General features: G+C 38.8%; 1 protein-coding gene across 1 annotated transcript; it reads left to right on the forward strand.

The window, feature by feature from the left end:
* Nucleotides 1-10190: 10190 nt before the first annotated feature.
* LOC122034884 lies at nt 10191-11634 on the forward strand. The gene is made up of 2 exons (XM_042594249.1): nt 10191-11035; nt 11280-11634. Exons 1-2 carry the CDS (start codon nt 10391-10393, stop codon nt 11556-11558), a joined length of 924 nt encoding a protein of 307 aa, XP_042450183.1. The 5' UTR covers nt 10191-10390; the 3' UTR covers nt 11559-11634.
* The last annotated feature ends 703 nt before the right edge of the window (nt 11635-12337 follow it).

Raw genomic sequence — 12337 nt, forward strand, 5'->3', positions numbered from 1 at the left:
TCACTTTCAGGGAGTGGTTTTGTAAAAATGTCAGCTAAATTTGATTTGGACTCAATGTACTTGAGTTCAATATCACCTTTAGTAACATGATCCCTGATGAAGTGGTGCCTAATTTCAATATGTTTGGTTCTTGAATGATGCACAGGATTCTTGGTTAAGTTAATTGAACTTATATTGTCAATTAATACTTTTACATTTATGATATTTAAGTTGAAATCTTTTAGAGTATGCATCATCCATAATAATTGTGCAACACATTCGCCTATAGCTATGTATTCTGACTCAGTTGTAGACAGAGCAACACAATGTTGCTTTCTACTAAACCAGCTAACAAGTGATGAACCTAATAATTGGCATCCACCACTTGTGCTTTTTCGGTCTAATTTGCATCCAGCATAATCTGAGTCAGAATACCCTATTAGTTCAAAATTATTTGTCCTAGGATACCAGATTCCTACATTTGTTGTTCCTTTAAGATATCTAAAAATTCTTTTAACTTGTGTCAAATGGGATTCCTTAGCACAAGTTTGGTATCCAGCACACATACTAATTGCAAATAAAATATCAGGTCGGCTTGCAGTTAAGTATAGTAGGCTACCTATTGCACTTCTATAATGTTTTAAATCAATTGATTTTCCATTTGGGTCACTATCTAAGATTGTGTTTACTGCCATCGGTGTTTTTATTTCTTTTGTATTTTCCATTCCGAATTTTTTTAGTAATTCCTTGGTGTATTTATGTTGAGAAATATAGTTTCCTTCATTTGTCTGTTTGATTTGTAATCCTAAGAAATAGGTTAGTTTTCCCACTAAGCTCATTTCAAATTCTTTTTCCATTAGATTAATAAATTCTTCTAACAATTCTGAATTTGTTGAGCCAAATATTATGTCATCTATGTATATTTGTGCAATAAAAATGTTTGTATTTAATGATTTAACAAACAAGGTTGGGTCAATTTGACCTTGTTTGAATCCTTTAGATGTTAGGTAAGATGTTAGCCTCTCATACCACGCCCTGGGTGCTTGTTTAAGTCCATATAGGGCTTTCTTTAATTTAAAAACATAATCAGGGTGTTCTAGACTTTCAAAACCAGGAGGCTGACCTACATAAACTTCTTCTTTGATTAGTCCATTAAGAAAGGCAGACTTAACATCCATTTGGTATAGTTTGAATCCCTTATGGGCTGCATAACTTAGTAGCATTCTAATGGATTCTAATCTGGCTACTGGGGCATATGTTTCATCATAGTCAAGTCCTTCAACTTGACTGAATCCTTTGGCAACCAGCCTAGCCTTATTTCTTGTAATTTCCCCAGTTTCACTTAGTTTGTTTCTGAATACCCATTTTGTTTCTATTATTTTCTTATTCTTGGGTGGTGGGACTAGGTCCCAGACCTCATTACGCTCAAATTGGGCTAGTTCTTCTTGCATAGCTATAATCCAATCTGGGTCTAGTAGGGATTCTTCCACAGTTTTGGGTTCAATTTTTGAAATTAATGAAATTTGACTTAGGTTTCTAAAAGATGATCTGGTTTGAACTCTTAAGTCTGGGTCACCAATTATTTGATCAGTTGGATGATTTGGGTTTACCCTTATTGTTCTAGGAGGTTGATGCTCTTGATGGTGTTCCTCTTCTTCATGACTTAGAGTTTGGTTGGTTTCTGGAACAAACTCAGGTGGTTGTGTAGGTTTTATGTCTGTTTTAGTTTCTTTAAATTTTACATTAGTAGTTTCTTCAATTTTTAATGTAACCTTATTATAAATTCTGTAGCCTCTACTGTTTAGGGAATATCCCACAAAGATTCCATTTTCAATTTTAGAGGTGAATTTTCCTAAGTGTTCTCTTGTATTTAAGATAAAAACTGGGCACCCAAATACCTTAAAATATTTTATGTTTGGTTGTTTATTATAAAATATTTCGAAAAACATTTTGTTATGATTTTTATTTATTGTTGTTCTGTTCTGTACATAGCAGGCTGTACTAACGGCTTCTGCCCAAAAGTATTTAGGTAGGTTGTACTCATTTAACATTGTTCTAGAAGCTTCAAGTAAGGTTCTATTTTTTCTTTCTACAATTCCATTTTGTTGGGGGGTTTTAGGGCATGAGAACTCATGATGGTAGCCGTTTTCTAGACAAAAACTGTTAAAGTTGTGATTTTTAAATTCTCCCCCATTGTCACTCCTAATTCTTTTAATTTTAATATCTTTTTCGTTTTCAATCTGTTTGCAAAAATTTGTAAAAATTTCAAAAGTTTCATCTTTATGTTTTAAGAATTTTACCCAAGTAAACCTAGAATAATCGTCTATAATTACTAAACAATATAAGTTTCCATTTATGGATTTGACTCCATGGGAGTCAAAAAGGTCTAAATGTAGAAGTTCTAAGATTGAGTTAGTTTGTGGTTGATTTGTTTGTTTGTGGGTTGATTTAGTTTGTTTGCCTTGTTGACAAGCATTACATATGGTTGAATCTAAGTTAGGTAACTTTGGTAAGCCTTTTACAAGTCCATTTAGTTTACTTATATTTCTAAAGTTGGTGTGAGACATCCTCCTATGTCATAACCAAGTTTCTTCTTTTTGTGTTAAATAACACTTAATGGAAGAAATGGTTAAGTTGATGACATAGATGTTGTCTTTTCTAAAACCTTTTAGGCTTATGGTAGGATTATCTAGATGTTTGATTGAACATTCTGTAGATAGAAATTTGACCTTATACCTAGTATCACACAATTGACTTATACTTAGAAGATTGTATTTAAAGTTTTCAACAAGTAAGACATTTGTAATTATAAAGTCTAATTTTAACTCAATATTACCTATATCAATTACCTTGAGTTTGCCGTTGTTTCCAAAGGCAACTGTTCCTAGGCTTTTGTAAGTGAGTTGAGTGAACTTGGTGTGATCTCCAGTCATATGTTTGGAGCAACCACTGTCCAAAATCCACTTGGTTTCCTACAGTAAGTAGGATTAAAGTTAGTCTTTTGAGCATGCATTATTTAAGTTTAAAATTGGTTTAAGTTTAAGTTAAAATTAAAATTTTGAAATTAATTTTTAAGTTTAAAATTAAAATTTTGAAATTAATTTTTAAGGTTAAAATTAAAATTTTCAAAATTAATTTTTAATTTAAAATTTATTTTTTTTAAGTTAAAATTAAAATTTTGAAATTAATTTTTAAGTTAAAATTAAAATTTTGAAATTAATTTTTAAGGTTAAAATTAAAATTTTGAAATTAATTTTTTGAGTTTAAAATTAAAATTTTGAAATTAATTTTTAAGTTTAAAATTAAAATTTTGAAATTAATTTTTAATTACATTTAAAATTTTGAAATTAATTTTTAAGTTAACATTAAAATTTTGAAATTAATTTTTGAGTTAACATTAAAATTAATTTTTGAGTTAAAATTAAAATTTTGACTTTAAAATTTAAGCCTTATTCATCTCACCCGATCTATATTATCAATCAGGGAATCCTATGATTTTGTGAGATGAAATTGGTTTGATTACAGAGTTTTGGTTTAACTTGTGTTAGATTCAGACTTAGCTTTGGTTTTCACAAATAGGCATTCTTCGGATAAACTTCTAAGCTTGGTGAGTCACATGGACATCATTAGAAGTAACCAACCTTTCGAGGTTTTCCGAATAGTCCTATCCACGGAACTTAGTACTAAATCTTGGTCTAACTGGTTAGGATTCGTTTAAGGGTAGCTTCAGTCAGTTCCACTTGGCCAAATGCACCAGATCGAAGCCATATCTTTCTAGACATGCGATGCCCAAGCTTCCCTAACGTACTATCATCCAAAAACTTCACCAGTACCATGAGTTAAGTTAAACTTGGTCTCTTTTTAACTAATCCTAATTACCCTGCCGGGTTAGTTTGTTTTGGGTTACCCTGTCGGGTAGGTTAGTTTTGGAGGTGCCAGCTATTCTGGAGCCTCCCCCTGAATTATTGGCCATTAATTTAGATTTTGGTTTTAGGTTTGTGTCGATTCTTTTTATAGTTATGGTTAACTTGGTGATAATTTTGTTGATTTTTAAAATGTTTAGATTTTGAATTTGATTTAGGTTTGTATTTTGGATTTTGGTTTGGTTTATTCGATTTTATATAATGTATTTTTCCTTTAGGTATATAATATTGATTAAGTCCTACTTGCGTGGTCAGACACGCTTTCGGAACCCAAGCTAGATTGGTTGATTTATATTGGGTTATTAATGATTTGAAGGTTTTATTTGAATTCGACTTATATCCTAGTCCGGTTTTATTATAACATGCTTTTTGATTATTTAGGATTAAGTCTAGATTTTTTGATCTTGTTGTGAATTTTTCTAACATTTCTTTTAAATTGTTAATCTCATTTTTTTAGTAATAAATTTTCTTCCTCAAGTGTTAGATCTTGAGTTGGATTTGAATTTATGATTTGTTCCTTGAGGTTTTGATTTTCCTCAAGAAGTGATTTGTTTTCATTTTCTACCTTAGTTAATTTACTATTTAAGCAGGAAATGATTCTAAAAAATTTTTTGTTTAAATTAAAGTATACCTCATTCGGGCCTTCGGAAACGAGTACGGACTCGTGGCTTGTTTCGGGTTCAGACCCGTCTTCATCTTCCGATTCGTTTTCTGTTTCAGCTTCGCGAGGTGGCTCTGATGTTTCTGCTCTTCTTCCTCCGATTCGTCCGAGGAGTCGTCCCACGTTGCTTTGAGTGCCTTCTTTTTGGTTGGCTTTGATTTGTCGAACTTCAGTTTTGGGCATTCGTTCTTGTAGTGTCCCTTTTTATTGCAGCCGTAGCAAGTGACGTTCTTTTGTTCTGAGGGAGAGCTGATCTTTTGAAGGTCCTTTTTGCTGAAGCTCCTCTTTCTCCTGGTGAACATTTTTCTTACCAAGTTCACCAGGTGTTCTTCATCTTCGGAGTCTTGGTCGGCGTCTTCTTCAAATTCGAGCTTGCTTTTCTTGGAGGAACCTGCAAATAAGGCTACGCCTTTCTCGGCTCCAGCATTAGTTTGTTCGTGTAATTCTAATTCACAGAAAAGCTCATCCAATTTTAATTTAGAAAGATTCTTAGAAATTTTGTAGGCATCCACTATTGATGCCCACAAACTATTACGTGGAAAGGCGTTTAATGCGTACCTTATCAAGTCTCTGTTCTCCATCTGGTGGCCTATCGCATGGAGCCCGTTGAGGATGTCCTTGATCCTCGCGTGGAGTTGATTCGCTGTTTCTCCTTCCTGCATTTTTATATTAAAAATTTTATTTAAAAGCAGGTCTCGTTTTGTTACCTTAGCGTCGCTTGTTCCTTCGTGTAGCTCAATCAGTTTGTCCCACAGTTCTTTAGCGTTTTTGTGTGGACCGACTCTGTTTAGCTCTTCTCTTGTTAGTCCGCACTGTAGAGTGTTGATCGCTTTGTTTTCTGTTGACGCCTTCTTCTTCAAGTCAGCTGTCCATTCTTCAGGATCCGGTATATTCCCGGAGGTGTCTGCCGGAATTTTGTAAGGTCTCGTAATGCTCATCCACTGGTCAAAGTCAGTTTTGAGGTAGACCTCCATGCGCTTCTTCCAGTAAGGGAAGTCGTCCCCGTTGAAGAGTGGAGGTCGCACTGTGCTGAATCCTTCTTGTTGGGACATTCTGTGCACAGGTAAATAACCAAAAAATATCCCAAGACTTGGTCTTGGATTAGTAGTGCGGGAAAAAAAACCTATATTCGTGTTGCACTAATTTAAATTGATTAGAGAAATATTAAGTTAACGAAACACCAGTTTTAAAATTAATTAAAAAAAACAAAAGAAAATTCACCCCCTGTCTGATTGGTGGTTGCACCAAATCAGAGCGGTACCCGCTCTGATACCACTTGTAGGACCGTTAGATTCGATAGAGGGGGGGTGAATATCGATTCGAAAAAGACGAGTATAAACGCAGCGGAAAAATAAAATAGACACAGATGCTTTTACTTCGTTCGGAGCCTGTAACGACTCCTACTCGAAGGCCCGTGGTCCTTGACCACTTTCGTTGGGCAATCACTAACAAGTCGAAATATGATTACAGAATGAATACAGGAAATGCTAGTGAAAATAAAGCAATACCGACAAGGAAATTAAATAGAAACTGAAGGAGCACTTTGTCGGAGCGTTGTTAGCGTCGCACTGAACGTCGAGCAGCAAGACCAGCAGTAGAAGAGTTCTCAGCTTGATTGATTGATGAAGCTTCTGCCTGGGGCTTCTTTTATATGTTGTTCCGGGCGCCTGGATCCCTTCCGGGCGCCTGGAATGCGACGTAGCTGCACAAACCGTGATGCTCCACGTGGCGACGACTCGGCTGGATATAATTTGCCTTCCGGGCGCCCGGACCTCCGGGCGCCCGGACCCCTCTGCGCCAGACCTTCTTTAGAAACTCCCTTTTCCTGCAAAACAAAGTTAGTCCGAGGCAAATATGTATCCTGTAAAACAGATTGTTAGCACAGTTAAAGTTCAACAGATGGATAAAAGAATATGACTTAGATTCCGTCTCTCCGAGACCGGAATCTAGTCACGATCTCGACTTAGACATCCGAAATGGATCTAAGCCGGATTGACGCCTAATGTCCCCTTTCCGGGAACGCGTCCTCACAGTCACTCCCCTCCAGTGACTTACCTCACTTACCTGCCAGACGTCCGGTCAGCCCGTCGACCCGTCTGGACTTCTCGCCAAGCGTCCGGTCAGCCCATCGACCCGCTTGGACTTCTCGCCAACTATCCGGTCAGCCCGTCGACCTAGCTGGACTTCTCGCCAAGCGTCCGGTCAGCCCGTCGACCCGCTTGGACTTCGTGCCAGACATCTGGTCAGCCCGTCGACCTGTCTGGACTTCTCCTGCACACTCGATCAAAGTGTCAGACAACAACAAAACTAACTTAACCTATTTGTCATTCATCAAAACCTGGGTTAAATCGTTAGTGCTAACTGCACCAACAGTAATGACCGCCTTTCCGAAACCCTAATTTAGAGCACAGACGCTACTCTTTTCATACCTTCTAAAGACTTCGTTATATGCACACTGCTCGAACCAAAAATCTATTCTGAATTTGTTTCGACTGTTAAGTCATGTTTTGGAGTGAAGTAGTGTTGAGATAAAGTCTAGAGCTGCTAGAAGGTTTGGGTCGTGTGGCCCTGACCGACCGTGTAGCCTTACCCGAGAGGGAGCTAGTCGGGGTTGTGTGGTGATGACCAGCCATGTACCATACCAGACCCGAGTCTCGGCACGACCGTGTGTGGCACATGGCCGTGTAAGGTCTCCCCTGCTAGAGCAAGGCACTACCGTGTGACTCCACACTGCCGTGTCACCTTGACATTGAGGGAGAGGGGCACGGTCGTGTGGCTCACACAGCCGTGTCACCTCGGCTGAGACGAAGGGGGGGCACGGCCGTGTGAATCCACACGACCGTGTCATCTTGCCCGAGAAGAAGAGGTGCACGGCCGTGTGAGCCACACGACCGTGTCACCTAGGACGAGACAAAAAGTGTGCACGATCGTGTGGATCCACACGGCCGTGTCACTCTGGCCGACAGGGAGAGGTGCACGACTGTGTGAAATAACACGGCCGCGTCACCTTGGCCGAGAGCAAGAGGTGCACGGCCGTGTTGGTCACACGGCCGTGTCACCTTGGCAGTAAGGGAGAGGGTTGGGGTCGTGTGACGTCACACGACTGTGTCACGGCCGTGAGGGGGTCACACACGGCTACACTAAAGTAGTGTCTCTCCCCTTTGTACTCCTCCTTAACTTACCATTCTATCTCACTACTCTAGGGGGAGTCTTTGACATGCTATTTACTACCAAACTATAATTTTCATCACACACAATTCTTAATAGTATCTTTATACTAAGCGGGATAAGAAAATAGGTCCATCAGTACCCAAAATCTAACATATTCCATGCACTAGTAAGTTCCAAGATCACTTCCCACTGTTCTGTCTTACATACCAGCAAACATTGCTCTTGCTGCCTCTCCTTACTCGAGCTTTCCTTTACCTTTATCTGCAGTATAAGGAAAAGTAATCTATAAGCAAACGCTTAGTAAGTACCATTTACTCACAAAACAATGCATTAAAAAAAAGAAAACATGCTTTGCAAAACTGCTTGAAGGAACACAAAACATGCACTCCATAATTACTCATGCTAAAACCCGTAATTTGGAAATATGTACATGACATGTATTTTTAAATAGACTCATCATGCAGACATCAACATTTTTAAATAGGATTATCATGAGACGTCAACATAAAACCATGCTTGTATTAAAAATAAGTAACGAAAATCATAAACCTTGTCATACAATTGAGTTCATCAAAACTGCACCTTATAGTCTCTAATTCCCAAACTTAAGAATGCTTCCACTTAAATAAACAATGAATTTGGAAAAACTTCATATTACGTACTAGTGAAAATAATAATCAACTTGCTTTGGGCCCGGTATTGTACCACTTTACGCGCATCCTTAATAAAATTCGAGGTAGCTAATCCCGAACTTATTAAGGTACTACTAGGCAATCTAGGGGCCTAGGGGCGATCTAAGAGCCCACCCATGGACCTTGTGTCCAGTACATGCCATCCTAAAGTAAAATATTTTCTTTTTAATACTTCTTTATTATACTTGCACTAACTTGTCATTTCAACAAACACCTTGTGTGCACTTAATCCCTCACACTTATAGGGAAGCACCTTGGGGCACTTGAGTATGCTTCTTACTCCCAAAACTTAATGGGAAGCAAATCAAATACTCTAAACGTGCTCTTAATCCCAAAACTTTAGAGGGCATCTTACAATCATAATATCCATCTCCTTTAGCATACATAAAACATATCATGGCATGAATCTTCTTTTAACTTACATAGATACATACTACAACATGCATTGACGAAGCAACTTATACCGCAGGTGAGAAGTACTTACATCCTTTCGCTAAATCTTACTATTCAAGGGTGCAGGGAAGACAAATCCCCTCTTGAATGCTTTAATCCCCAAGACACCTTCCCTACGCGTAATACTTCCTTGAGAGAAACCCTCTCCTTAGATCCTTCCCTTGAAAAGCTTCAAGATTTGGAGCCCTAGGTTTCTTGGCCGAAATTACAAAAGAGGAGAAGAAGGGAAAATTCGGCTAGGGAAAGAAGATGAGATGAAAAACTAGGTTTTCATCTCTTCCTTTCTCTTTTATATTAAGTGGACGTTGAAGCATCTCTTCACCCAAAATCTGTTTATAATCAATTGCTTCCTATTTCCAATGTGATCCTTTACCACCACCTAATGACAACTTAAATTAATTTTAAGTAAGAGGTTTAAGGTTCAATCATTGCCTAGGTCATTTATAAATATATTTTTATTTCTTTTTCTTTAACAGAAAAAAAAGGAAAGAAAGAGATATTTAATTTTTTCAAAATCGGTCCATTATTAGGAATGCCAAAAATAATATGGAGAACATATTTGAACTCCTCACTGATGGACTTAAAAGAGCTCCGATTGCACCTATTTCAGTTCATGTGAATTTCTGATGTTGCAAGGAGTCTAAATATGCTCTCCATTGTTATTTTTGGTATTCCTAGTGGTATACTAGAGGTTTTGAAAAATCTAAATCTTTCCTTCTTTTTTTTTTTCCTTTTTTCTTTTTTTTCTGTTGTTGGGCATGATATCTCTTCATATCAGGTCCAATGTAAGTCTAATATGGGGAGATATCAGGTCCAAGGTTGACCTGATATAAAGAGATATCAAGCCCAACGTGAGTCTGATTTTCTATAATAGGGTTGAGAAAAAAAATTGAAAAAAGTAAAGAGAATAGGAAAAAGAAGATGTTGAGAAAAAAAAAATTTCAAAAAAAAAGTAAACATAACAGAAAAGAGAAGATATGTTACAAGTATAAAAAAAAGAGAGGAATGATAAAAAAAAAAAAAGAAAACAGTTAAATTTATCGGAGGATAAAATGACAAATTCATCATAAAAAAGTAATAAATATTAAAATTGTATGTATCTTTTCATAAATTTAAAATTTTAAATACGTGTTTGGATAAATTATCGCTTACCCAGAGACGAGATGGGGAGGTATAGAACGATTAGATCAGATGCGTGTGGGATCGCCATTCACTCTGTTTTTTGGATTCTTCTTTGCAATGGAAAAGACAGTCTGCATGATTGAGCTGAGCACCTCATGACCTATCTTGACAAATATCAAACACAAGAGGCAGATATTCCACCAGAATCCAAGAAAATACAACAAAAGACCGCTAAATGCTGGCTGCTCTTTCGCTCGTAGGCTCGAACTTTTGCGTTCCGTTCGCCTAACGCTGCGCTGGCAACTCCGTTGCCTCAGCCGCCTCTCGGTCCAGTTTCCGAGATCTGAGTATCGGACTCCGTCTGCAGTCCGACGCTAGATTCACTCAAGATGTTCGATGGAAGCCACGCACTGGCGTTAAGCTTCCCCATCCATCTCGTCGATCACGTCGTCCCGGCCAAGCACCGGATCCATGTTAAACGACCTAGGCTGCCGCCGTCGTCGCCTCTTCTCCTTTGGAGGGAGGACTCCGACAAGGTCCCCACTGGATCCCACCGCCCGACCGAGCTCGCCTCATCCGCCGCCACTCCCTTCCTCGACTCCCCAGTCTCTATCGGCGTCTTGGGCGGCGCTCCGGCCGCCGCCACTCTTAGATTCGTGAACAACCTCGTCCAGTCCTTCGGCGACGAGTCTCTCCCCTTCGTCGTTTGCGCCGACCCGGCGATCGGCAGATCGCTCGCTGACCGCGAGCGGAGCCCTGCGGCGTTGGAGAGCCTACGGCGGGGGCGGGTGTTCCTGGAGCGAGCCGGGGCGCGGTGCATCGCCATGCCGTGCCACGCCGCACACGCCTGGCACCTCGAGATCGCAGAGGGATGCGCCGTCCCGTTCCTCGACGCCGGAGAGTGCGTGGCGGAGGAGCTGAAGGCGGCGAAACTGAGGCCGGCGGAGATCTGGAGCAACGTACGCGTGGGAGTCCTTGCGCTGGATGCCACCTCGTTAGTTGCTCGATTTTATCAGGAAAAATTAGAAAAACGAGTAAGCAAACAACGAAATCTCTCGAGATCTCTTCGTGCTCCAAAAAAAAAAAAAAAAAAAAAGCTTTCCTTTTTTTCCCCATATTTACAGCGACACGATTCGTATAGCTGACGAAGAATTCGCTCTGTTCTTGGTTAATTCCTTCTTCCCAAAATTTCTCTTTTCCATCAAACTTTAATTCCAGTTAATTTGTTCAAAAACAAGACTTGAATTTCTAGATTGGTCGGTGATGCTGTGGCTGCAGGGTTTTGAGGTTGTTTTCCCAGACAAAGAGACGATGGAGCACATGGTGATTCCAGCCATGGAGGCATTTGAGAGAAAGGACATGGAAGGAGCAAGGAACTTGGTCAGGATCTCCATCCATGTTCTTCTGGTGAGGGCCGTGAGCAGCATCGTGCTGGCCTCTGACTCCATGCAGGGGCTGTTGCCTGAAGATGACCCCCTGCTGAGGATGTGCATTGACCCCATGGATGCTCTGGTGAGAGCCACCCTGCTCTGGGCTTTGTCTGTCAGCAAAAATTAAACTATAAATTATGTGCAGTGTAATACCAAATTGCAACTTGTTATATGCAATACACAAAATAGGAAGGTTTGCAGTAGGAATATTCTCATTTTAAAAATAAAATAAAAATAAAATAAAATCATCCTGATGAATAGTGAAAATATGTAAAACTTTTAATTTTAGTGCTCACTTTTTTTAAAAAAAAAGATTAAAATATTATGAATTTGTTAAAGAGAATTAATTATTATTATTATTATTATTTGAAAATATCTTGCTCTTAGAATTGATTAATTATATATATGACCCATTCGGCTCTAAATAAATTTTTCATCCACCTCTAAGATAAATTAAAAAGTGTTCGTGGAGATTTATCTAAGCTACTAGTGTTCTTAGAATTATCATCTCACTAAAAAAAATTTCTATAATGTGTCACAATTAAGAGTCAACTCTTAGATGTCTGATTAATCATTTGAAGTAATTAATTGTTGTACCATTATCTCGGGAAGTTTGATTAATCATTTGAAGTAATTAATTGTTGTACCATTATCTCGGGAAGTTTTATTATTATTATTGTAGTAAAAAGGTGATTATACTCACCTCACACATCTCTCACAGTTCGTCTCCAGGTTACGTGAAACGAGATAAATTACGAGGAGATTCGGAGCATATCAAGAGTGATCGGATGCTTACAGGGAGGCTCAAAGTAAGTCAGGATGACCAGATCCTCCAGGGGTGACCTGCTTCGAGCCTTCCCATGAGCATTCAATTGCAGGGGAGCTTCTCCCAAAATGGTGGTCCTT

This window comes from Zingiber officinale, chromosome 1A, assembly GCF_018446385.1.
Source record: "Zingiber officinale cultivar Zhangliang chromosome 1A, Zo_v1.1, whole genome shotgun sequence".
Lineage (NCBI taxonomy): Eukaryota > Viridiplantae > Streptophyta > Magnoliopsida > Zingiberales > Zingiberaceae > Zingiber > Zingiber officinale.